This window comes from Thunnus albacares, chromosome 15, assembly GCF_914725855.1.
Source record: "Thunnus albacares chromosome 15, fThuAlb1.1, whole genome shotgun sequence".
In the NCBI taxonomy this organism is placed as follows: domain Eukaryota; kingdom Metazoa; phylum Chordata; class Actinopteri; order Scombriformes; family Scombridae; genus Thunnus; species Thunnus albacares.
This window is the reverse complement of record NC_058120.1, coordinates 13111936-13135987: the sequence shown is the minus strand read 5'-3', so window position 1 is coordinate 13135987 and position 24052 is coordinate 13111936. Positions and strand designations below refer to the sequence as shown.

The 24052-nt window shown below is 40.0% G+C and overlaps 3 protein-coding genes across 12 annotated transcripts; 1 reads left to right on the top strand and 2 right to left on the bottom strand.

Annotated features, from left to right (window-relative positions):
• Positions 1–69: 69 nt before the first annotated feature.
• Positions 70–14576, bottom strand: atg2b (autophagy related 2B). Of its 4 annotated transcripts, none has more exons than XM_044374790.1 (44): positions 14481–14576; positions 14120–14272; positions 13442–13854; positions 13166–13328; positions 12899–13051; positions 12704–12806; positions 12166–12328; positions 11888–12067; positions 11682–11778; positions 11399–11563; positions 11128–11279; positions 10755–10866; positions 10230–10473; positions 9942–10104; positions 9702–9794; positions 9406–9594; positions 8924–9197; positions 8705–8813; positions 8425–8626; positions 8000–8142; positions 7489–7646; positions 7205–7380; positions 6943–7093; positions 6647–6849; positions 5886–5966; positions 5645–5751; positions 5462–5554; positions 5298–5368; positions 5130–5206; positions 4854–5024; positions 4619–4754; positions 4331–4530; positions 4000–4229; positions 3789–3906; positions 3483–3674; positions 3304–3405; positions 3127–3205; positions 2825–3035; positions 2672–2741; positions 2507–2589; positions 2269–2390; positions 1678–1832; positions 1439–1588; positions 70–1339 (listed from the first exon to the last, which is right to left on the bottom strand). In XM_044374790.1, the coding sequence occupies exons 3-44, from the start codon at positions 13601–13603 to the stop codon at positions 1109–1111; spliced, it is 6234 nt and encodes a 2077-aa protein (XP_044230725.1). In that variant the 5' UTR covers positions 13604–13854; positions 14120–14272; positions 14481–14576; the 3' UTR covers positions 70–1108. The 4 variants fall into 4 exon arrangements, with proteins under 4 accessions (XP_044230725.1, XP_044230726.1, XP_044230727.1 ...); XM_044374791.1 differs by having other exon boundaries at positions 14120–14187; positions 14481–14530; XM_044374792.1 differs by lacking the exon at positions 14120–14272 and having other exon boundaries at positions 14481–14564.
• A 1362-nt stretch (positions 14577–15938) lies between these two features.
• LOC122998136 (gsk3b interacting protein) lies at positions 15939–20481 on the top strand. Of its 6 annotated transcripts, XM_044374781.1 has the most exons (4): positions 15958–16192; positions 16715–16767; positions 18342–18587; positions 18690–20481. In XM_044374781.1, the coding sequence occupies exons 2-4, from the start codon at positions 16720–16722 to the stop codon at positions 18846–18848; spliced, it is 453 nt and encodes a 150-aa protein (XP_044230716.1). In that variant the 5' UTR covers positions 15958–16192; positions 16715–16719; the 3' UTR covers positions 18849–20481. The 6 variants fall into 6 exon arrangements, with proteins under 6 accessions (XP_044230719.1, XP_044230718.1, XP_044230716.1 ...); XM_044374784.1 differs by lacking the exon at positions 16715–16767 and having other exon boundaries at positions 15939–16040; XM_044374783.1 differs by lacking the exon at positions 16715–16767 and having other exon boundaries at positions 15950–16192.
• Positions 20194–23813, bottom strand: LOC122998137 (NPC intracellular cholesterol transporter 2-like). 2 transcript variants are annotated; one of them, XM_044374789.1, is made up of 5 exons: positions 23713–23813; positions 23358–23459; positions 21618–21725; positions 21367–21539; positions 20194–20781 (listed from the first exon to the last, which is right to left on the bottom strand). In XM_044374789.1, exons 2-5 carry the CDS (start codon positions 23437–23439, stop codon positions 20695–20697), a joined length of 450 nt encoding a protein of 149 aa, XP_044230724.1. In that variant the 5' UTR covers positions 23440–23459; positions 23713–23813; the 3' UTR covers positions 20194–20694. The 2 variants fall into 2 exon arrangements, with proteins under 2 accessions (XP_044230724.1, XP_044230723.1); XM_044374788.1 differs by having other exon boundaries at positions 23625–23743.
• Between the last annotated feature and the right edge of the window lie 239 nt (positions 23814–24052).

The following is a 24052-nucleotide window of genomic DNA, read 5'->3' as shown; positions in this document are numbered from 1 at the left end:
TGACAACTTCAGGAAAAAGTTATGTATGCGACATAAATGAAAGTCACATGCAGTTCTTCTCTACTGAGGTGGATTTAAACTTTTTTATTTCCCTTTCATGCTTTTAATACAAATTCAAGAATCAACTGTACACATATGTACAAGAAATATTATTCTTCTTTCCACATAAACAAGGAAATGAGCAAATCATATAACTGCAACACAACAAAACACGCCAAATATCAATATTCAAAACACATACACTTAAAAAAAATCCATTGACTAGGATATTAAGACTTTGCTTCAACATATTGAGTCGATGCAGTTTCTTTTGCAAGTTTGTGTCTACAATTTAAACATGTGAGCAGCAGACTGGCTGAATTAAACATTTGAAACTGCTTTTCAATTTTTAAAGTAGCCTCTCAGGACAGCAGCTTTTTGTGAAAATTACACAACATTGATCACAGCTCAAAATAAAATTGTATTATAACAAATTTGGGTCATCTTCCCATCTATCATTCATTTGGGCAAGTAACCCATAAAAGTGCTGATTACAGAACTTAACACAGCTGTAACATGTTCAGTCTCTATCTCTTACATCTCCATGAAATGTTAGGAATATTTACAGTAAATAACAAGGCCCACATACAGTACATATTATATAAATTAAGCGTCATCACAACTATAATATTAGGATGAGAGAATGCAACCACACACAACTTGTAAACAGCTGTTTGAAAATGACGCAAATGTTTGAGCCTCATGAGACAACAGCCTATTTCCTCATTGTTATGATTTTACATTTAAAATGCCATTTCTATCCTACAACAGAACATAATCCACATAAAGATGATATGTGGCTCATTATTTTCTCGTACATCCCTCTGATTAAACATACAGTTGGACAATGCTGATAACCATGAAGGCACTGTGAGGGAACCGGTAAGCTCACGAAAGCTGAATCACAGTAGCTCAAATTGCCACGAGATGAACATTACTGTATTTACACCAGGCCTGGCTATCCACCTCTGAGAAGTTCGTCTTCGAAAATGCTCCGAACAAAGTTTCCAAAAAAATCAGCTGTTGCTTCTGCACAGTCATGGTTTCAGTTACCATATGGCGACAGGAATTACTCCTCGCCTTGCCTCCATTTTTGAGACTCCTCCTGGCGTGCATCAGGATGGATCTGGTTCCTCATCCCACCCAAGACATTGGAAGTGGCTTCCGTGGCCATAATGAGCGGTTTGACTACTGCTGGCGGCAGCTGTCGGAGAACCCCACCCACCGCCCCCGTCATCCCGCGCTGCTCGTGTTCCCGGGTGGCTGTGTCATAGATGGTCAGTGCAGTGTCTGTGATCCCCTGTAGATGCACAAAACATGTAGTCCTCATTACAACAGAGCTCCTTTTCATTAATCTCACTGAATAAAAATGTTGGTGCTTTCAGATTGAATTGTTTACCTCTTTTACGACAGTGTAAGCTTTGGCTACACCTTCTCTCAGGTCAACGGGCTGATGAGCCAGTCCATAATAGGAGAACCGTTTTATCCTCTTCATGTCTCTCTCATCAGGCACCGGAGACACCATGTCGTAGGCCGTCTCAGCAGCTGCCTAAAAATGCCACAGAGCAATGTTTAAATTAAATTGTTAAAAGGCATTACTAGTGAATCCAGACTTTTTAGTGACAGCTGAGAGTTTACCTGGATGGTCCGCACCATCCTGTTGGTGAGCTCCAGAGCAGCCATCGCAGTAGAAGTTCCAAAGGAGGCGGTGCCGCGCTGAAAACCGCGGACTATCCGGCCATCCTTCCTGTACTGCTCAATCGGGAGCCACACCAAGTCCCTGAATCCCTGAACTGAACAGAACATTCGTCTCAAGAACAGGGATATGTAGTATCTCAGAGATTAAGCTTGTAAATGACATTTACAGCAGTATTACAGCATTACATGTTGATCCAGCTTCAAAGGCTTCTTCTATACTTTCAGCAACACAAATAAAGAGGAAAAAGTTTGTGTGGGACTAGTCCAATTCATTCATCTATCCATCTATCCAACTGCTTTTAAAAAACTTAAGTTTACAGAGTGATGCCAAGAAGTAAATACTTGAGTAATAGTAGAGTTTGGTGATATAAAGAGAAAGAAACTTTATATGTTAATAGTGATACAAAGTTTAGCTGCTCAATCTCACTATATTACTTGTTTTACTTTTTGCTTCTATCATTTCTTATAACTATCAAAGTGCCTCCTGAAATATAGATACATCTGATGACACTAAGACGCCTTTCTACTTACCCAGTTGTACCAGTGAATGAATAGGTCCCACACCTCCCAGTAGTCCTGGAAGCTGGTTTTTCTTTATGTCATTTAGCCACTCATTTATTGCATAGGAAAACAGTTTATCTACACCTAATAAACTGGAAGACAGACAAGTATTAGTTTCCTGGGAAAGATTATTGTTTGAAGAGTGAATCAGTGATATCAAATAGTTAACAACAAAGTCTTGTACGATATTCTACTGAGATGAACTTACCCTTGTCTATAGCACAACCGTCTCAGTTTCAGCTCTGAACAATTCAGCTGTGTCAACCCGATAATGATCCCTGCAAATGTTCCCTGAAACAAATCAGTCATAAAGTCATTCATAAAGCAGAAATTAAATATCGTGGAATGTATTCACAGCCGTGTGACCGTGTACCTGCTCCATTGAAACATGTTTCCCATGGTAATCCAAGCGAATGGGGACCTCAGAGGTAAATCGAAACTCCCTGTTAGGAAAAGGAAATGTTACCAAAAAGCAACTGAATTAATCCTTCAAAGGGGTTTTATTATTTAGGGACTTAACACTGACCTAAAGAAGATTGGTTGGTCTGTGAAGGAAGGTGCAGACGCTTCATTTTCACTCCCTTCCTCCCTGCCAGATGTGGAGAAACCATTGTGGCTCAAACGTCTCTGAGCAGGCACTGAGATGATGGGAGCCGGGTCCAGGCTGCTGACAGCGTGCTTGGAGAAGCTGCAGGAGATCTCTGGGGCAGCAGCTTTTTTTGTAGAAACACAGACAGCTGTAGAACAAAATGTTATCATCAGAAGCCATTATTGGAAAGTGAAGTTTACAGAAAATGATTTTGGAGTGAATTGAATGATAGATTTTACCTTCTTGAGCAGGCGGTGAGAAAAACTCAACTTCAGTAGCAAGACTAGTAAAGAAGTCCTTCAGGAAGAATAGTGCATCCTTCAAACAAACAAAAAACACCACTGTCACTTAAGAAATGTTACAGTCATGATTGTAGGATATCTTGATGCACGTGAAAATTTGTCTGTGTCTTTTACCTGATCAATATTGAGGCGAAGAGGCATCAGGGAGACACGCAAACAGCACTCCTGTGGAGCCTGGCCTGACTCCGGACACATGTGCAGTGCCTTTACTGACAACTAAGAGCAAAAGCACATGAGATGTTACACCAGGATAAGACTCGAGTGGGTTAAAATGCGAGTGTTGCCTTCCTCACCATGTTAGAATGGGCCTTTCGGGGCATTTCCTTGCTGGAGTACAAGTAGAGGAACTTGTTCATCTGTGACGTAGCCAGTCGGTCTCGAATCTCCAAATCCTGTACAACAAACACCTGCCGGGACACTGGCTGGTCCACTGCTGACCCCGAAGCCGCCTGGGTCTGTGGGTACACCTCATGCTGAAATCTCACCTGAGAAAAAGGAAGGAAACAAGCAGGAAAATGGTGAAGAAATGACCCAAAGCATTTAGGTAATCTGCATGTTTTATATCATAATGAGTGTTTAATACAGAAGAGAAACTTTACTTTGCTGAGTTGGATCTCCATCAGGACATCAGGGTTCCTTCCTTTTCCACCTCCTGCCCGTCCTGAAACCCTGGCCTGTCTGACTGGAGTTTGAGAAGGGGAGCTATGGGGAGTAGACCTGAAAGGCAGAGAAAAGGATCAGAGTTAAACAAGTTTGATTAGCTTTGAAAACATTAACACAGCGTGCACAGTTACATAGTTCACGTCTCACCCCCGGCTTCTAGCAGGAGAGGCTGTGAAAGTTGCATTCCCAAAGTCTTTCCCACCATAAAGGTGCCACACGACAGAGATCTCCTTGATGAGGTAGCGCACCTCTGGGATGGGAAAGTTCATAGCTCCCCGGCTGGAATCACTCCCATCCAGCGGCTGACTGAAGTGATCATCTTTGATTTCCACGGGGTCTGAAGTAAGCTGTTTTACCACCGGCTCCTGATCACGATCCTGAAACAAATATTGCTGACAATGAGGCAACACAGTACAAGCGAAAACAGGCAATCTTTGTGTTACGTAGCCATTAACTGTGCGACTGAATACATCCTGACCTCTCCTCTGGAACCCGGTGTTTCCAGGATACAAAAGTCGTCCGTCTCTTGGGTCAGGTTCGGGACAGGAGTGATGAGAGGAGAGTGAAGCATGGGGTAAGTGGGGCTTGAGTCTTGGGTAAAATTCCCACTCTCATCTGGGAACAGGAACAGGTCTGAGCGAGGCGGGTCATGGTCATAATTCTGCTCCTCGTGTGCACCTGCAGATGTGAAATGGCAGAAAAACTTAAGTTAAGTTATATCATTCATGGAGCTAAAAATTTCATCTTTACTGAACCAAATTTTTACCGTTCTGTTGCGGCCCTGGTGCATGCTGCAGCCCATCAGTCTCCTCCATGGCTTCACTCATCAGATCCTGCAACATCTGCTGCTCAGTCTCAGCGAGCAGAGAGGTCTGAGATGTGGGCCGACTAGGAAACTCCGCCTGTCCAAATATACACTCAAACTAAGTATGTATAACTGGTAGAGCTTTGTAATTGTATTGTAGATATAATTTTAGGTCATGAGTGGTGTCACTGCTGACCTTGTTTCTTTGTGCAGTGCTGCTGTGCTTGGCTTCTGGTTCTGCAGGGGGCAGCAAATCTCCATAGCTGGCTATATACTGGATAAGGTTCATGAGGGCAGCGCAGGAGTCCGAACATGTTCTGATGTGAATGACGTCACTTGAACAGCGCAGCTCAAACCTGGGCTCAGACTGTCATCCAAAACACAGTGAAAAAGTGTGTAAAAATGTGTGATTATTGTTTTTGAGAGATAATACTAAAAACGCTAATGTCATTTAGAAATAGCTAACTCCTACCAATTTTCCATCCACTCCAGGTTTGACAGCTATAATCCTCAGCTCCAGTGTTCCCATGTCTACCACTTGGACATAGTCTGCGATGAAAAAAACAAAGGTAAGCATTGGTAAACGCTGCTAAAAACATTTCAAACATTCTGTTCAAAAACTTCACTGAAATCGACTTACCACGCACTAAATTGACAGAGACAGCATTACTCTTATCTGAGAGGAACAGAGCAGCTTCGTCCAAAATTATCCTGTAAAGATTTAATAGAAGGCAAACTCAGTTCTCAGTTGCAATTAAACTTTTCAGTTTAGTATCGGCAACAAAACCAGAAGACATTTCATACCTGAGTGTTGAGGACGAGTGGTCTAAAGAGACAATGCTGGAGATGCTAAATGTTTCTACAACCAACAGTGATCTGAGAGGCAGGTAAAGGGGTCTGTCAAGAGAAAAACAGAAGCCACATTCAAATACACACAAACATGACAAGTAACTTATTACTGAGTTGGAGGTCTGAAGTCTATTTTACCTGTAGTCTAAGGAGCAGCTCCATAGATGCAGGTGCAGGGTGGTGACAGATGTAGGAGGGGCGTAACCCAACACAGGCTCATCAGAAACATTCAAAAAGTCAACAATCTGTTGGAAATAAATTGGTAATTAGGTTACATATGTCTGATTTTATTGCAGTATATTTCCTAAAAGGTTCTCTGAACAATTCATGTTAAAGGACACAAAAGAGGGAGTGAAGTGGCAGCCACATGTTGTCATACCTGGTCATACCAGCCCATGCTGGGGGGGACCACTCTGTGTTGAAGCGTGGCTCCTCTCACCCCAACAGCAACCAGAAATTCCTACATTTAAAAAGGAACAAATCACCACAGTGAGCACAAAAATGACTGAAAGAGATATTGCATTCAAAGCAAAAACAACTGAAAACTGCAAACACTGAAAGTGGTATTACATAAAAATATGTGTTGAGAAACAGATGCTACTACACGGCTGGGCTTTCAGTAATAATTCAATAATCAACATATAATTATGTTGGATGCTGAAGCATGGATGTGAAAACTCAATGGGCATCACTTATAAAAGGCGGGAGATTATTACTCTACCCTTATATGGCAAGATCAGGGCAAGATCAACCCTTATGGAAAATATTAAGGAAGTGTTTGATACAGTTTTAACCTCTAACTTATAATCCCTCCAAAGGGGTCAGAAGATAGATTAAAGGTTGTAAGATCAGCAACATAAAATTATTATTATATTATTTTTTCCTGACTTTTCTCTATTTTTTGTGTTTTCTTGTAAAATACCGGGTAGTTTTGCATCTTCAGGCCTCTAAAAGTTATTCAAATGCAACAATCTAACATCACTCGATGAAACTACTTACAACTCATCAACCCATGCGACATGTGATGCTGGGGTCGCAAGTAGGCAGATAGATAAAATAAAGCACCTGTGTAAGACTCTACAGTATAATGAACTGACGCTGTCCTGCTGGCCTTTTACCTGAGTGATGTGAGTTTCCTACCTTGACATTACGTTCTGCATTCTGTGATGAGATTTTAACAGCGACAGACACCATGCTGCGAGCCTCCAGACCAATACCCTCTGAGGGAGTGGAGGATCTTTCAGGAGGTGTCTCTGATTGGTAGATGGTTGGCTCTAGCCAATGCGGATGCGTCCTGCATGGCAACTTGATGTCTGAGACGGAGCTGCCTCCATCTACAAGTCCTGAGCAGATTATCAGAGTGTGATATCAGTGAAGGTGGCAGAAGTACATGAATGTACTTGTAGACACAGTGTGAATAAGTGTCGTTGGTTTACCTTGATGATACACGCAGATATTACTGGTGTGGAAGCAGATGTAGTGTTGGTCTTTATAGCCTTCATACTGCGTTACGCTGAACAGCACGGCATTTTTTATTTCCAGCCAGAACTCACCATGTTTGTTTTTCAGTACAGTTTTATCCTCCTTCTGGAAAAAAAGATGGAAACTCAACCTCACTATCCATAAAACAAGCTGTTAGCAATGTCTAAATAAAATTGTGAGGATAGTAAGTGATTACAAAAAAGGATATAAGTTTACCTTAGCATTAGTTTGAAGAGCCACCAGACCATGATTGACACTGAGGATGACAGAGAACAGGCTCTGGGAGGTCTTGCTCTGTGCTTTGGGCTTTTTCTTCTTGCGAGACCTGAGGCCGAGGTCAGAGGCAGGAGAGTAATAGTGCATGTTCTCCTCCTCGGAACCACTTGTCTCTTCTGCAACACAAAGCACACTGGTTTTTAAACATGACCACCACTAATTTGTACTTTAATATTGAGAGTCTGCAAATTCATGAGCAGTGTTTTGGTTTGTTTTCGTCTCACCTTCAGGACCAGTCGAGCGGAACTGGCTGAAGCTGTCCTTGGAGTAAGTGTTGATCAACTGACTGGCAACAGAGAGTCCGACTCCATATGGCATGCTCTCCACCGTCTCCACTGGAGATGGAGCAGTGGGTTCCCACAGCAGCAGGTCATTGTTTATTCTATAGTATGAAGAACATAAATTTTACAACTTATATAGAATAGGTAGGAGTAAAGACAACAGAGATTAAACATGTTAACAACATGTTAGCTGGCTGTCAACAAGATTTAGGAACAAGATGTATTCAAACAATAAAATGGGAAATGTCATGTTCCACAAAATACTTTATCAACTGATTATGTGTTGATTTTCAGTGAAAAAGTTTGACTCATTTACTTTACTGGCTTCCTATACAACCCAAATTTTAATTTATTTTTTATGAAAAGTCTTAACCCTAAAATTTACCTAATAATTTTGCTGTATTTTTATTTCCATCCAGCCCTGTAGTACTGTATCATATTATAAAGTCCAAACCTGTTGTGTAGTTTTTCATAAAACGCCTTGCTGGGGAGCGATAATTGCACATTGGGGAAACACAGTTCAAGGATGAAACGAGAATTGTTCATGGTTTTTTCCTGGAACTCTGTCATCTCAGCAACATCACCGGGAATAACCATCTGAAAGAAAGAAAAAAAAGATTTTCTAAACGTGGGCTCATTGCCACCTGCTCTGTCAACAGCTTTTGTTTGCAAAGTAGTGCTCATGTTGCTGTTTGTATTACAACACCTGTCATACATTTTAATACACCAAACAGAGGATATCCTCACTCCTGAATGCAAATTTATCCACCTGCACATTCCCTGTAATACAAGCCAAAGTTCATCTACTTTAGGCCTATGCCCATCATCCAAGTATTTAAGCTTTCTTGATGTAAGTGGCCCTTTGAAGCCGTTACCCACCTCTTCATTCTCATACATAACCCTACGTGAAGAAAAGGGTGATGGTTCTGCTTTCCCAAAGTCACACACATCCTTCAGTGAATGGGCGGCCCCTTCCTCCTCTTCCTCTTCAAGTGAATGGTCCTCAGCCCCCTCGTCATCTTCAACTGTCACACGTTCAAGTATTGAGTGGACTGCGGTGGGGTTCATCTTCAGCACAACCCTGCTCAGAGAAAATTAACGTAACTGAGAGATGCCCTTGAACAGACGGATCAGGTTGAGGTTGGTTAGAGAAACATACCTCGGCCAATCAAATTTTACACTCTCAGATGTTGTCATGTCTCCATCCATGGTGTGGGACACTCTGAGGAACCGGGCAGCTGGTTGATCCGGCTCCTCCTGGAACTTCCCTGTAGAAACGGAGAAAAAAAAAAATATATAAAGCAGTTAGAGAACAGTTCCTCGGTTTAAAAAATATTCAGAGGGCAGTGTGGAAACTTTTCCCCCCCAGACCACGTACCAATAAGCTCCCTGAAAGTTAGTTCCATCTTGGTTTGATCAGGAGAGCTGCCACCCATGAACTCCGTTTTCACTTCCAGGTCTTCTAGTTCCAGGTAGAGTACTTCTTTCTGCAGAGACTTCTTGAACCAAGGACCCCTCTCCTGATCTGAGCGAAGGTCAGGGATGGGAAAGCGGACCGCAAGGCCCAGCACTGGGGCACTGACAGTTAATGATACATGACAACTGGAGGGTGTGTGGCTGTCATCAAGGAAAACTTCTGTAAAGGCCTTGTGCTGTAAAATGATAATGATCAACATTACATACCGTAATAACAGCATAAATATGCAGCAGTTTTTACCCTTTAACTAAGGGTAAAAACTAACTATCAAACTGGATTACATCTGGCAGATATTCACAATAATCATTATTATTATTATCATTATTATATCTGTGATACTCATATTCATAGAAACTCTTTTAAACTTCAGTTCCTGCCCTTACCAAGCTGACATGCTTATTATAGGATGTGTACATATGGGAGGCCATCATCTCTGTGGTTGCCAGCTTCTGAGGCTGAAGAAGTGAGTTGAGACGGTCTACGATGCTGATGTCAAGCTCAGTGCGCACGGGGCCCAGCTCCACCTGGATCTCTGCTTTCCTGGGGATGGTGCTGAGACGCACTTGACCGCCCTACATAAGACACAAAGTGCTGACTGAGTGGAATTCAACACAGGAAATGTGTCTGAGTGTTAAATGTTAGTGTTGCAGTTTCATATTGGACTAATAAATGCTTTTACCTGGGGGCCTCTGCGCTCAGCTTGTTTGTAAAGCAGGTGAAGGCAGGTGGTAAGTGGTGCATCAGCACTGGCTGTGGTGTCAAATGTCAGGAGCTGAGGTGTGACAGAGAAACTAGTGAGATACACTCTTAATGTCATGCCAGCTACAGCTTCCAAGCAAACAGTTTGTATGTGCAGTGTTTAACTGACCAAAGCTGAGTGCAGCGCTATATGTGCTTAGCTCAGGCTTGTAACTCTAACCTCAGTGTATTGAATGCCTCTTTGGGAGCCGCCAATGACAGCCTCCGAGGGGAACAAACACTCCAGCAACTCCATCTGATTAAGGGAGACGTCAGTACTAAAAGTCCGCAGGCTGGATCCCTGACAGTGTTCATAGTTTACCTTCAGACCCTGGCCCACAAACCTGCAGATAGAAACGAAGGTCAGACAGACATTTGTATCCTCCAATCATGAACCTGTCGCTGACCTTCAACAAGACATTAAATGCAACCTTACACAACAGGAATTAATAAAAAAAAAAAAATGCACCTGAGGTGGTCATGGGGACAAGCCTGATTAAAGACTGTTCGAGACTGAAGGAAAGCAGCTGGGTCGAGCTGGCCCGGGCCCACCATGCTGAAGAAGTGTGCAGCCATAGGGCCAAGAGGACTGGGCGTAGCATCTGGTGGTGGCAGCGGATCGATGTGGAGGACAGAGACAGCCAGGCTGCTCAGCGTTAGCCTCAACACCAGCTCTGGCCTTGACTCGTCACCATGGGTTTTGGATGGATGAGCTGAAATATATAAAAATACCAAATTTTCACTGAGGTGAAATGATAACCATGTGCAGAGTGATGAGAGTGTATAGGCTTTCACTGAGCCAAACACAGCTGATAACACTTTCAGCTGTGGAGGAGGAACTAAACAGGGAGATATGCTGATGTAATCTTTGGTTGGGATGAAAGCCTGCATATTCCTTTTCCTCTCTAAAGCACATGGACATGGAGGGACTAGTATTCAACAGCTGAATGTGTATTAAGTATGTACAAATATACAGATTTATTTTGACACTTACAAGTTTGTCTCAGTAATTTATGAGGGAGTTGTGAGTCCCTTGACTGTATGGGAGTTTCACTAGTCTGCTTCTCTCTTTGTCGTGGTACATCCATGTAATCATCCCACAGAGCCTGCAAACACACACAAACACAGATTACTCAGACAGTAGTTCATTTCCAGTAATTTCATCACATTCACTAAAACACTCATGTTCAAAATAGTCATTTTTATAGCTCCTAATGTTGTCAGTGTAAAGATTAAATGACACTATGCTGCCATTATCTGAGGATTTCAGGATCTTATTGAGTAACCAGACCACTGAGAGCCTTTACTCTCACCCATATTCTATTTAATTGTGAGTCTGTAAGCATGCTGATCAAACAAAGACTTACTGTTGTGTTTCCAGATGGAGACTCTCCTGGGGAGGCAGAGTAATTGCTATTGAGTGACAAATCCAAGTCAACAGTGGGTGGTTCACCCAGAGGGGGGAGCGATGACAAGCTGTGAGACATGTCCATGTCAGCCATGGAGAAGAACACATCATCTACACCAACAGGTTTAAAAAAGATAAAAAAAGAAAAAAAAGGAAAAGACAATTAGATAGATTCAACCGTGACATTTGATGAGTAAGACAATGTGGGGGTTAGAGGACGGTGTTTCAACCTCGACTAGACACAGTCCTGGTGGTCTGGCTCTCAAAGAGTTCAGGGTCTGCTCCTGGCACAGCAGTCTCCTTCTTCAGACAGCGGTTTAGTTCCATATGAAGTCGATACTCATCCTCTTGCTGCATGGGTCGACTCTTTCTGTCCTTGGCCCATTCCTGTGCACCTTCACACAAATAGAAAGACATTCTCTATGTATTCTATTTTTAAGTAGCTCATTCAGTGACCTTTCTACTCTGTTTGATCCAAATTTCTATATCATCTGTGAACAGACAGATGCTCACCTCCACCAGAGAAAGCTCCACATAAGTCCAGAAGAAGATGAACTTGCCGCGGGGACAGCAGAATAATTAGTGTATCAATATGTCCAACAACATCCAGCTGAAAAGCAAAGCACACAAGAGAGCCTGGTTAAATGCAGTGCATAAATACTGAATAAACAATTCATATAATTTACATAATATTTTGTAATCAGAAATGGTTAATTCACCTTTGCTCCGGGCATAGCTAGGTTGTTTTTCAGAGTGAGGGACAGCTCAATTTTGCCACTGAGAATCCCAATCTGTACAGGCTGAAAAGGTGTTGTAGAGGACACAGGCTCTGTGAACTGCGGATGAGGCTCGCATATGATTTTGGGATTCCAGCTAGGAGAGAGCTTTGGCTCAGTCTCCTGTCAAAAAATAAATAAATAAATACGAGATAAGATTTTTAAAAAGGCTTACACATACAACTCTTTTATACTGAATTTCAAAGACTTGCTACACCAACCGTTGGAGTGGGTGAAGATTTACAACCAGCTCGAGACACATCTGAGAACTCGTCCCAAAATACAGTGATGCCTTCCATCTGCAAGTTTTTATGAGCAAATGTGGTCGGCTGATGCACGTTCACATTCGAGCTCTCCTCGCCTGTTTCATCGCAGTAAACAATCCTGAAACAACCACAAGACACACAGAGCTGGACAACAACCTTCAGCAAACACTGTGTTTGCACACATGTAAATGTGCAAATACAAATGACCTACATCACATAAATACTACACTGCATATTACAGACATCTTCAATACTGTATATTATCTGCAGCCTTTTTAACCGTCCACATCTCAACTGTATAAAAACTTCTCTATGTTGTCTGTGTGTTCTACATCACTTCCTTTCTGACTGATTCTAGATAATATATTTAAGAAAAGAAATCAATGATGAATGATGACATTTAATTGGATTCACTTAGTGTTGAAAATGTTTCTAATTTTGCTAAAACTGCCTGAATAAGTCATATGTTGTCCCATTGACTGTCCAAACTTACTTGTTGATTCGAATCTCAAGAGCAATTCCAGTTTTAGAATTTTCTGGGATGTGTTCAACTCGAAGAACAGTATCCAAAAATGTCACTTTGACTCTTCTCAGAACTGCAAGAAAGGAAATATAAAGAAATTACTTCACGCAACACAAGGCTGGTAAACCTCTTTAAATGTTTCCTGGCATTAGAGACATAATGTACCTGTCTCTATTGTTTCTGCAAACTTTTCTAATCCCTCAAAAGGCTGGAAGCTCTCTCCCATGTCGTCGGTGAGTTTCTGGCTCAGACATTCTTTGGCGAGTTGCATGCTGCTCGTCATGAAACTGGACCAGTACATGGGCTCAACACCAGAAGCTGGAAAAACAGCCAAGGTGACAGTAACATTAATTATTTGTCAACTTGTTAGTATGTAACAAAATGAGAATTTGTTTTTCTCAATCCTTTTCCAACTATCTAAAACCTCCTTACCAACTCTTGGTCTTGGTCTTAACACCATCTCCAAACCCTTGATCTCTAGGGCACAGTTTTCCTGCAGCAGGGCTGCCCATGGGACAGTCAGTGAAATTGTCTGGATGAACCCCGCGATTACCTCGAAAGGGGCATCTGCCGTCTCTAGGAGCTCATTCAGTGACTGAGGAACAAAGAACAATGCTGAGACTTCTCTTGGTTCATGTGGATTTTTGTGTTCAAATCAAGATAATTCATCTGCTGCATTTCCTGCCATCAAGGTAAAACTACACATACCCATTTATCCAGGGGAACTTGTGCAAGTGATCCAGTGCCTTGATAGAGGTCTAAGCTGAGCTGATCCAAGCTCAACTTCTCCTGCAGAAAGTTGCCTAGATACCGATGCAGGAGGTATCTGCACGCCCGCTTCTTGATGGACTCCGAAAATGGCCAAGGCATCTTAACTCAAGAGGTGTACAGTATAAAGGTAGTGAAAGGGGTCTTGAGGCTTTTGCAACCAGAAAGCTATAGCTACCCAAACAGCTATGAGTCAATTACTGATGTTACAGCTCTGTCATCCTGTCGACTTAAAGACATCAAGAAATCGTGAGCTCAAACATCCTTCATATCCCAAGATCAGGGACACTTTGGAGGATGTGTTGACACTCAGAGATGTGTGTGGAAATTGGTCCGACTCCAGTTTGCTGCGCCTACAGAAAAGAAACACATGTTGTCCCCCTTAGTAACTTGAGACTTGTGTCTCTGATGTTTACAACACATCAGAGACACAAGCTTCAATTTAAGAAAGAGACAGTTTTATGTGGCTGTTGCTGCTTGATAATATAATGCAGCATATAAATTGTCCGAATAACATTAATGTTATTCTAAGCACCCATCTGCCGTCATTCTAGTGCCAGTGTAAACTAAGCAAAAGCAATTGCGAAATAGCTGTTAGCATGCCACACACTTGCTAACCTGGTTAGGTTCACTTCAGCAGAGCTGTCATCGTAGTCAAGAGTCGGAAGATGTGCTTTGACTGCTGGCTAGACAAAGACATGTCATTTGGCTAACTAGCCGGCTAGTAAATTTGAGGTTAATGCCGTCAGCTGTCCTATAAAGCACTCCTGTCTGCAAAGAAAGACAACATTAGCTAAGCCGGCTAACGTCGCGCTAGTTAGCTTACTGGCTAATCTAAAACCAAACAATGGTCAAGTTATTTACTGTAACATAACAGATGCACACTGACAGAAACACTGCATATATACACCAGTGCGATGTGCCGACAGACACCAGTAAGAGAGCAGAGCTGAAGATGTTAGAGCAGCTCTTAAATTACCTTCTGACTGACTTGTTTACAAACACTTTCATGACTCCGCACCTTCACCCAGCACACTGCGGGGCGGGATTAGACAGTGATGTCATAACATGGCGGGGGACTCTTTTTTAAAACTTTATTAACTATTATTAACTTTATTATCTATTCTAAGTACATTAATGTTACATTTATGGCTGATTTTTTTAAAAGTATAAATATGTTCTGTTTCGTTTTTTTTTAAATAAAGTTACAACAGAAAAATTGAGAAACAAGCTTAGATCATCAATCTTATTATTTTAGCTAAGTTTCATATTCATAAGTGTAAATTTGCCAACAAAAAAAAAACTCTCTTCGCAGTTTTTCATAAAGCATGTGAGCAGTACTTACAGACTATTACATCTTGCACTAATAGAAGGCTGTAAAAACTGTTGAGTGTATTTTCAATGTCTTTATTTAACTAATCTGATGTTTTATTTATTTATGTATTTATTTTTATTTTTTTTCATTCATTATTATTATTATTATTATTATTATTATTATTATTATTATTATTATTATTATTATTATTATTATTATTAATATTATTAACAACAACAACAACAACAACAATAATAATAATAATAATAATAATTTTCTTTCTATTTCTTAAGTGTTGTTTGTGAACGTCCTGGCATAACGTTCACAAAATGTAACTCATGTTCTTTATTGTACTCAATAAAGTTAAAAACAAAAAAAAAAAACAAAAAAAAAAAACAACCTACTGGGTCAACGACGCTGAAGTTAGCTTCCGATTCGATGTTAAGGGGGAAATTAAGGGAAAGGTTAAGGTGAAAGTTAAGGGAAACATGAATAAGTACATTTAGCGGCTTATTCTCCGTTTTCCACCACTTACACTAATGAAAGAGCGTTAGACATCGTAACACAAAAACTTAACGCTGTTTAAAACCACTTTCAGATTTGTGAAACCAATTTATTCTACTCATGAAAACACAAGAAGGCGATTTCACTGCTTTTTTTCCCTTTCCAGACCACATGAGACCAGATTCACGTTAAAAACCGCTAAACTTAGACTTGACAAGTCTGTGGCCTTTGATCTGGACCTGGTCCAATTTAGTTTGGAGAGAGAAATATCTGTGAAATCGCCCTTCTTTGTGTTTTCACAAACAGAATGAAAGTTTCACAAATCTGGAACTGTGAGAATGAGTCTCTGTAGTCTTCTTGGTAATCTAGTCCAGATATAACAAGTCTAAATATAGTGGTTTTTGATCCGGATCTGGTTTAATGTGATCTGGATGGGGGGGGGGGGGGGGGGGGGGGGGGCAGTTAATTCAACCTTTTTGTGTGTTTTCATAAGCAAAATAAAAGTTTCACAAAACTGAAAGTTGGTTTAAACATGGTTAAGGTTTTTGCTACGATGTCTAACACGTTTTAATAAGTGTAAGTGGTGAAAAGGCCCTTTTCCTTAACTTTCCCCTTAACTCCGAATCGGAAGCTGTGAATCGGAAGCTAACTTCAGCATCTTACTGGGTCATTGTTTTTAATGTAGTTATTTAGTGACAACGCAAATAAAGTAGAAAAGGGGTAGGGCGTTCATTTATAGTTTCTTTCTTTGGCTGTGCATAAACTTGAGATTCAACATTTATCTATCTGAAGTTATCTGACGCTCGTTTGTCTGAACCTTCTCCACGGAGCTCAACAACAACCGCACCGAGGAGGAGGAGGAGGAGGAGGTGGTGAGAAAAATGAACGCAGTTTGGTCAGAGACAAGCTACATTGTTGTTATAGCATCGCTAGATCAAACGTATGACTGCTACTCTTAATAACATACAATATGCATGTGATGAATACAAAGTGAAGTAATATATAACTGTTTCATTTCTGGCCTGCACAACGGTCGGTTTGTTTACTCCTGTTAACCAGTGCACTAGCTGAGGTTAGTTATCCTAATATTGGCTTTCTAAGTTAGCTACATCAATCTATATATGAATTACCCGAGTTATACCATTTAAATGAAACTAACACATTGACTGAAAGTTCGTCTAATGCTATCTGTGATGCTAACCAGAGACTTTCACTTCAGCTAGAGTCCTCAAGATGTCGCTGTGATGTCGATGTTTAAGATCTCGCGAGATTGATCATTTTACCAAAAACCACGATCTTTTTCTTACCCTAACCAAGTGTTTTTGTGCCTAAACCTAAACAGACCTTAACCATAACGTTGTCACATCATAAAACGTAATTATTTTGTACAACAGGAACTATGAAGAAACAACGCATACAAATCTCGCGAGAGTTTCGCAAATGTAGGGTAAGCATCTGCATAGATGTTTTGAGAGGTGAAAAATACCGAAATACATTTAACTTGTACTGTGTACTCGAGTATTTCCATTTCATGCTTCTTCATACTTTTACTCCACTATATTTATTTGACAGCTGTTACTAGTTTTAGAGCTGTAACGATTAATCGATTTGTTGTCAACTATAAAATTAATTGGCAACTGTTTTTTAAGAAAAATGTCCAAATTCTCTGATTGCATTGGATGTGAACTGTTGTCAGACTTTACTAATCAATTGGATGTTGCAGCCCTACTTGGTTTACAAACTAATATTTCACACACAAAACATATGATCGGCTAATAAAACATGACGTAATTTTATAGGTTAAATCAGCCAATAGTGTGTGAAATAATTAAAATTAGCTCCACATTGACCAAGTACAACAGTTCCACATTAATATAACAGAAACAGTAATATAATATGTAATAATATAAAACTCACAGCAGTCATTTTTCAGCACAGAATACTTTTAGTTTTGATAATACTTACTCAATGCTTATAATACTTCTGTACATTTGCTTAAGTAACATTTTCAGCGTAGAACTTTAAGTTGTAATCGAGTATTTTTAGATTGTGTTACGGCTTCTTCTACTTAAGTGGATCTGAATACTTCCTCCACTGTTGAATGCTGGTGATAAATGTGTGTGTGTCAGTAAATCTTCAACTGAGATAATACAGACTTTTGTTTAATGTATGGATTTGTGTTTTATCCTAATGCAGCTTTACGGGTTCAATCTAGAAAACTAATGTCCACCAGATGTAAAAGTTTTGTCTCACACCAGTTTGATCAGCAGCCAAGAATGCCAAAACAAATGAAAAAACAAATCAAACTATACCTTTGCTGTCACTGTGAGGTGGTTTAATATACAGTTTAACAGTCACAAAGGTACAAACCATAGTAATACTCCTATAAACTGACTGATCCACTGTGTATTTCCACCTGTAACATCCACATCATATGGATGTCTATGAACTGGAAGAGACAGTTTAAGTTAAATATTGCTGCATGTTTCACAATCAGTGGTTACATCAACTGTGGCTTATTGCCCATAAAGGCGTCCAGCCAACAGAACGAATGAAGAGGAAGCCAAATGTGGTGCAACAGCTGACATGCAGGAAAAAGGCTCATACAGATGTGTGCTACGTGATGCACATTGACACAAATAAAGCATGACGAGACTCAACTTGTTGAACAAACGCACCGGTGCTAAGGAGACGGCATAACTCATACGTAGTGTTTAATACTGATAATTGGTTGGAAAATACCCAGTTACCTGTTTGATACTATAGTTCAGTTCCTTCCTGACTCAAACCGGTTTAACTTTTCCTCAGGCCATCACCTGATCACAGAGGATGGTAATTATTTTTTCCAGTTAGTGACAGTAGAGAGCAGCTTGTTGTGACAGTCCCAGTTTAACTGCCGGGTTTCTCAAGTGTACTTGTGGACATGGAGAACCATTTTGGCAGTTTTTGTAGTGTACAGTAAACTTTAGGCTACAACAATGAGTCAGTTATAGTCGATAACTTTGTTTTTCTGTGTTGTAGGGGATGGAGGTAGACTGCCAGCCCGAGGAATCCATTGTCACTTCATTTGACGAGGACTGTGTCGAGCTCGGTGACGTCAAGGACATGAGATTGGAGGCGGAGGCAGTGGTCAACGACGTGCTTTTCGCCGTCGCTGAAATGCACGTGTCGCAAAGTCTCAACAGTGCGTCGGATGTGGCCTACATAAATGTGGAAACAAGAGAGGGAAACCGGTATTGTCTGGAGCTCACGGAAGCAGGACTGAGGGTAAGATGCACCATCAGCGATTATTACTCACCGCATGCAGCTTTCAGACCCCAAAACCATACGAGGGTTTTAAAATAAATCACTTGTTTCTGCTCTATACAGGTGGTGGGCTATGCCTTCGATCAAGTGGATGAGGATTTGAGCACCCAGTATCATGAGACTGTTTACTCGCTTCTGGACACGCTGAGTCCGGGTTACAGAGAGGCCTTCGGGAATGCTTTGCTCCAGCGGCTGGAGAGGCTGAAGCAAAATGGACAATAAAAAAGGACCAAAAATGCTGCATACATCGTACAAGTGAAACAAGGGGTTGATGATGTGGGTGTATTTGGATATGAGCCAATAATAACCAAGTCTGGTCAAATATTATAGCCTATTATGTGATGTCCACCTGCCTAGCAACCACTACAATACGGGGTACCCTGCCCTATCAACTTTGCTTTGTTCTGAGTTTCATATCATCGAATGACTTCATGTCAGCTACTTTAGTTTTTGACTGCGAGGGATTGGCTGGTATGGAATCTGTTGCAACATTGTGTTGTTGACTTTACTGTGGAAAGATCTTCCAGCTTCCACGTGTTACAAATTTGTAACTCTGCACCTTTTGTACTCGTCGAAATGATCTGAGAAAGAAGCAGCAAGTTATGTTGATAGTAAAGCCGGTTTCCTCCTTCTGCTCTGCTTGCACTAAAGCTGTGTGGCCTTTGTGGCTGAAATCTGCGCAAATTGACCCAATAATACTTCATATTCAGCAGGTGTCTCAGTGAAAGAGCCAAATCTGTAATCTTTCCATATAACTCATACATATACTGCCTTAATGACTGACTTTTGGTTAGAAAAGTACAAAAATTAACTTGTTTTACTTAGTTTGTATTGACAGAGAAGGTATTTTGTTGGGCTGTCATTTTACATGAGAGGTCAGAAACTTATTTAAAATTTCTGATTATGTCAAACTAAGCTGACATTGTATTCAATATCAAATTGTGTTTGGATATCATTTGTTTTTTCTCCATATTGCACAATGCATTGCATCTCAAGCTTGCATTTGGTGTTAAGGCAAAGAAGCTATTCTCATGGAGACTTACATTTTTTTTTTAAAATTTTGATGTAGTTTTATCTTCAAACTTTTGGTTCTCTAGTCCGAATACACGTTTATTTAAACTCAACGACCACTTCTAAAGCTGCTTTAATGCTTTTGTGTTAGTTTGGTATGTGTGACCTGCTAATGAATTGTCAAGTGTTATGAAATCAAACTTTCCAAGAAAACTTTTTGCATTCATACAGTTATCCCTTGCTGCTGGCCTTTGCTCAGACCAATAAAATCTTAGAAACGGTGTCAGTCCTCATTGTTAAGTCTTTAAATGCATGACAGGTGTTCATGCCTCACCTTTGTCGACATGACTACACACATGCCACAATTTCAGGAGCCTCAGCTGAAGGCGATCTGAAGTGTAACCACCTGGTGATGAGCAGTGGCAAGACAAACTTCCCTTGAAAGTCGGAAAAGTAGTTGCGTCACCACTGATAAACCAGTGATTGCAGTGCAAGTTAAAATAAATAAATGGGGAGTAAAGTGTCTGACAAGTGCATAGAGAGAGTTGAAAGTTACTGTAATGGTACATAGATTTCTTTATTAGTTTACTTTTCAGTCATTTATAATTTCCAATTCCATATGTCTAGTATCACAAGGTCAGTAAGAAAATTTTACAAAAGCTTCAGTAAAGAAAAATGTACAGTTTGTACTTTTTCTGACTACACAGCAGCCAGTTAGACAAGACATTTGCACTGCAGTGGAATGTAGTTCACAAACCAGGGTTGTTCATGCAAACGTTGACCGCATTATTTCACATCCACAACTTAAAAAAAAAAAAAAAAAAAAAAAAGCAACTGTTATGCAGATAACCAACCCTGTCTTTAATTCAGCAGTATTTGAGGTGAGAGTGTGCAGCAGAGTCTTGCAAACTAGTGAACGACATACATCTTAAAATCATTTTGATGAATGAATAAAATGAGATCTTAACAAGAATCATTTATATTCTAGTTCTTTTACTCATTTGAATCCCTTTAAATAAAAAAAACAAAAACACGTGTCAGAGGTACTGTTGGCTGCTTAGTTCACAATCTGAACTGGAAACTTGATGCAGAACAAGTCTTTGTCGTTGTCGTCTCTCAGTTCCCACTTCACAACCAGCTTTATCTAGAAATGCAGAAGAGAATGGTTGGTCAATAATGTGTGATTTTTCTTTAATGTTTTAAGGAAGTGAAAGGGGGAAAGAAACATGTTTGAAACATCCTGAGTAAGTGATATAAATGGGAAAAAAAAAAAAACAAACAAGTCATGAGCCTATTTTTAAGATTACTCTTACTCCTGCTTGACTAGACGTGTGACAGTTCCTCAAATACATTTTGCTTTTAATATTTACTACCTTTTTTTTTTTAAACTTATGTAGCATTTTAAATACAGGACTTCTTGCTACTACATGATAGTATCACTACTTTTACTTAAAAGAAGGATCTGAATCTGAATGAAGTCCACCACTGCTGGTATCTTCACTTCCTTTAAAAAAATGATCCTTTAAGATATTGAAATATTATTTTTAAGACTTGCAAAATGCCCCGTAGTGGGCTTTAGTTTCTAATGGCTACTGGATGCATGAAAATGGTCCTTCAGTACAGATGAGTGCAACTGCAAAAACTGTAATTTGGTCAAATTTAAGAGAAAAGTCATCTTAAAAATAATAAATAAAAAGAAAGACTGGCTAAAGTCACAAGCACTACTTACTGCGGGATACTCGGACTTCACAGGTAGGGAGTTCAGATAGTGATAGTTCTGCTGCTTCTGGATGGGACACTGGATTCCAGACTTGCAGCCGTCTTCAATGGGAATGGGGAAGGGGACGGGGACTCCGGCGATTATTCCATGGACCACCGCCTTGCTTGTCTGGCTCTCCACAGCTACAACAAGATCAAAACTTTATTATTAATGTTCTGAGTGTTGAGAGAAGTGTTTCTAAAGCAATATAGCTCACTCACCACTGTTGAAAGTCACATTGACGCTGTAGGACTGTCCTTTGTGTAGCTGGCAGGGCTGATTGGCACAAGGGTTAATGTCCACTATGGTCACTTTGCCAGTAGAGGAGCCTGAGGACAAATATGAGAGGAACAGCTTTTTTTTTTTTTTATAAAAAAAAAGTAGACTTTCAAAAAGATAAATGCTTACTGGTATACTGCTGACATATCACTTGTTATGACACGTTTCACTTTTATTAGCAGTGACAGACACAAAACAGTAGATCCAACTGGCTGCTTCATGCTTTAACAGAACAATTTAAAATCAGTTTAGTTTTACAAAATGATTAAAGTAATTAGATTGCAAAAAGGGGAAAAAAACAAAAACAAACTAAAACTAACAAAAAGTGTTAGATTTATAAAGACTATGACTGTTCTAAATGTTCAAGATTATGTTTTCATAAATGATTCTGAAACTGTTTTTGCCATTTGGCAACAAAGCAATAAACCATATAGAATTTAATATTCATTAATATACATCTGAAAAATCACAGACGGCACAACCTCTCATTTCACTAAACTAACCATTCATTAAGTCTTACAAATCACACAGATCTTTACTTAAAACATCTATTGGTTTTGATTTTTCACTTGAGACTTGATATACACACATTAAAAATAAAGGATAGGTTCACAATTTTAAAGTCTGTCTGAAAATATCAGTCAGGTGCCCAAATGAACACTGAAAGGGGTTTTCCTCGCTGTAATCCTTCCTCCTTCTCATACTGGCCATTTAAAGATCCCTTAAAATAGTTGATCTGAAACTTCTATGAGGCTTCAGCAGTCTGTTTTGGTCATATCAAGTGGATATCTGCCACATTTACAGTCTTTGTAGCATCAAATTCACACTTTGTGTTTCCCTGTTGAGCTGCGGTGGAAGTATAACAACAAAAAGACTGACGTTGAAAGATATCTGCTTGATTTGACTAATATGGAGATTCATATTAGCTTCAAATCAACTTTTAAATACATTTTTGCGCAGAGGGAGGCTTGTGAATTTCAAAGACCATACAAATACTTGCTGGACAAGGCAAACGATTAATCATTCAAGCCACTCATCAAGCAAAAATGCCAAACAGTCTCTTTGTCCAGCCTCTCCATTGATAGGACTTAAAATAAAGCGGAAGTGATCCCACAATGGGAAACTGAAATGTCCCTGCAGCAAAAGGTACAAGAACAGATTCATAAGAAGTAAAACCTTTGGATGTTGAACTAAAACTAGACTAGTATTAGGAACAGCTGTAAAATGAAACACACACACACACTCTCTACTATGCTATACTATCTACACAAGATCATAAATAGTAACTATAAACTGCATTCCGATAAAAATAAGTCAATATAATACACACATGTGCTGCTTCTCTTTTTTTCAATCATTGTTCACTCAATATTTTTGAGATTTCTTCACTTAGGGCTCTGGGAATTTGTAATTGCATTTGCCACCATTTGTCATTTTCTAAATGAAATTGCTTGATCAATTAAGCCCCCCCCCCCCCCCAAAAAAAAACCAAGAGAGATACATTGATAATGAAAGTAATCGCTAATTGCAACCATACTCCCAATTTAAGCAGACGACATCTGTGGGATAAAATGAATATAAATGCGAGAAAAGTGGAAAAGTGTCTCACCTCCAAAGGCCAATATACTTAAAACATACAACAGAGAGGTAAATCCTCACTTATATTGTGAAGTAAAACTTACCACAGTCTATGTATTTCACTGGATCCGCACAGGTGAATCCCATCAAGCAGAACAAAGCGATTAAACCAGTCCGGACATCCATGTTTCTTTCCCTTTTTTAACCTTAAATCAGAAGACGCAAACAGAAGAGGAAACTTAGTCAGAGCAGCCTGACTTTGAGTCAGCACAAAATGTTAAATCATATGACTTGTTGTTTGTTTTTCCCCCTAAAGTGGAGCAATGAGTACAAAGTTTAACACGACGAGGAAATATTCCTCGACTACTTACTACTGTAGTAAAAAACCGCCGAGTATTCCCAGTCACTAAAACTTACAGTATGTGGACTAAAAAGACACTTTGGGTGAACAAACTATACCTTTGACGAGCTTCTGTCTACCGCTCAGATTGGAAAGAGCACTTTTTATTTCCTTCTATCACAAGACCGAGGTAACGCCTATTTATGAGAGTTGTGTTTTGTTCACCCGAAATCTAGTCTGACAGGAAACCCCCTCAGTGTAAAAACCTCGCCTTATTCGCCGTAATTAGGATGATCATAACCTCAATCGTTACAAGAACACAGTCATTTGTGAGCTAAACTTCAATATAAACATTTAATTAGCGTATCTTGTTGTGGGCGGTATATAACGCAGAAGAGTTGTGCCTGAAAGGCAAAGCAACGGGCTCAAAGTAACATACTCTGTCTAGCAGGTTAAAAA

Coding starts and splice junctions, on each gene's coding strand:
- atg2b (XM_044374790.1), bottom strand. CDS start 13,603: ATGCCTTGGCCATTTTCGGAGTCCATCAAGAAGCGGGCGTGCAGATAC. Junction 1,589..1,677: donor GGATGGTGCGGACCATCCAG/GTAAACTCTCAG, acceptor TGGCATTTTTAG/GCAGCTGCTGAGACGGCCTA. Junction 1,340..1,438: donor CTTACACTGTCGTAAAAGAG/GTAAACAATTCA, acceptor GTGCATCTACAG/GGGATCACAGACACTGCACT.
- LOC122998136 (XM_044374781.1), top strand. CDS start 16,720: ATGAAGAAACAACGCATACAAATCTCGCGAGAGTTTCGCAAATGTAGG. Junction 16,768..18,341: donor GAGAGTTTCGCAAATGTAGG/GTAAGCATCTGC, acceptor TCTGTGTTGTAG/GGGATGGAGGTAGACTGCCA. Junction 18,588..18,689: donor TCACGGAAGCAGGACTGAGG/GTAAGATGCACC, acceptor TGCTCTATACAG/GTGGTGGGCTATGCCTTCGA.
- LOC122998137 (XM_044374789.1), bottom strand. CDS start 23,439: ATGGATGTCCGGACTGGTTTAATCGCTTTGTTCTGCTTGATGGGATTC. Junction 21,726..23,357: donor AGTGAAATACATAGACTGTG/GTAAGTTTTACT, acceptor ATTTGTCCTCAG/GCTCCTCTACTGGCAAAGTG. Junction 20,782..21,366: donor TGAAGTCCGAGTATCCCGCA/GTAAGTAGTGCT, acceptor CTGCATTTCTAG/ATAAAGCTGGTTGTGAAGTG.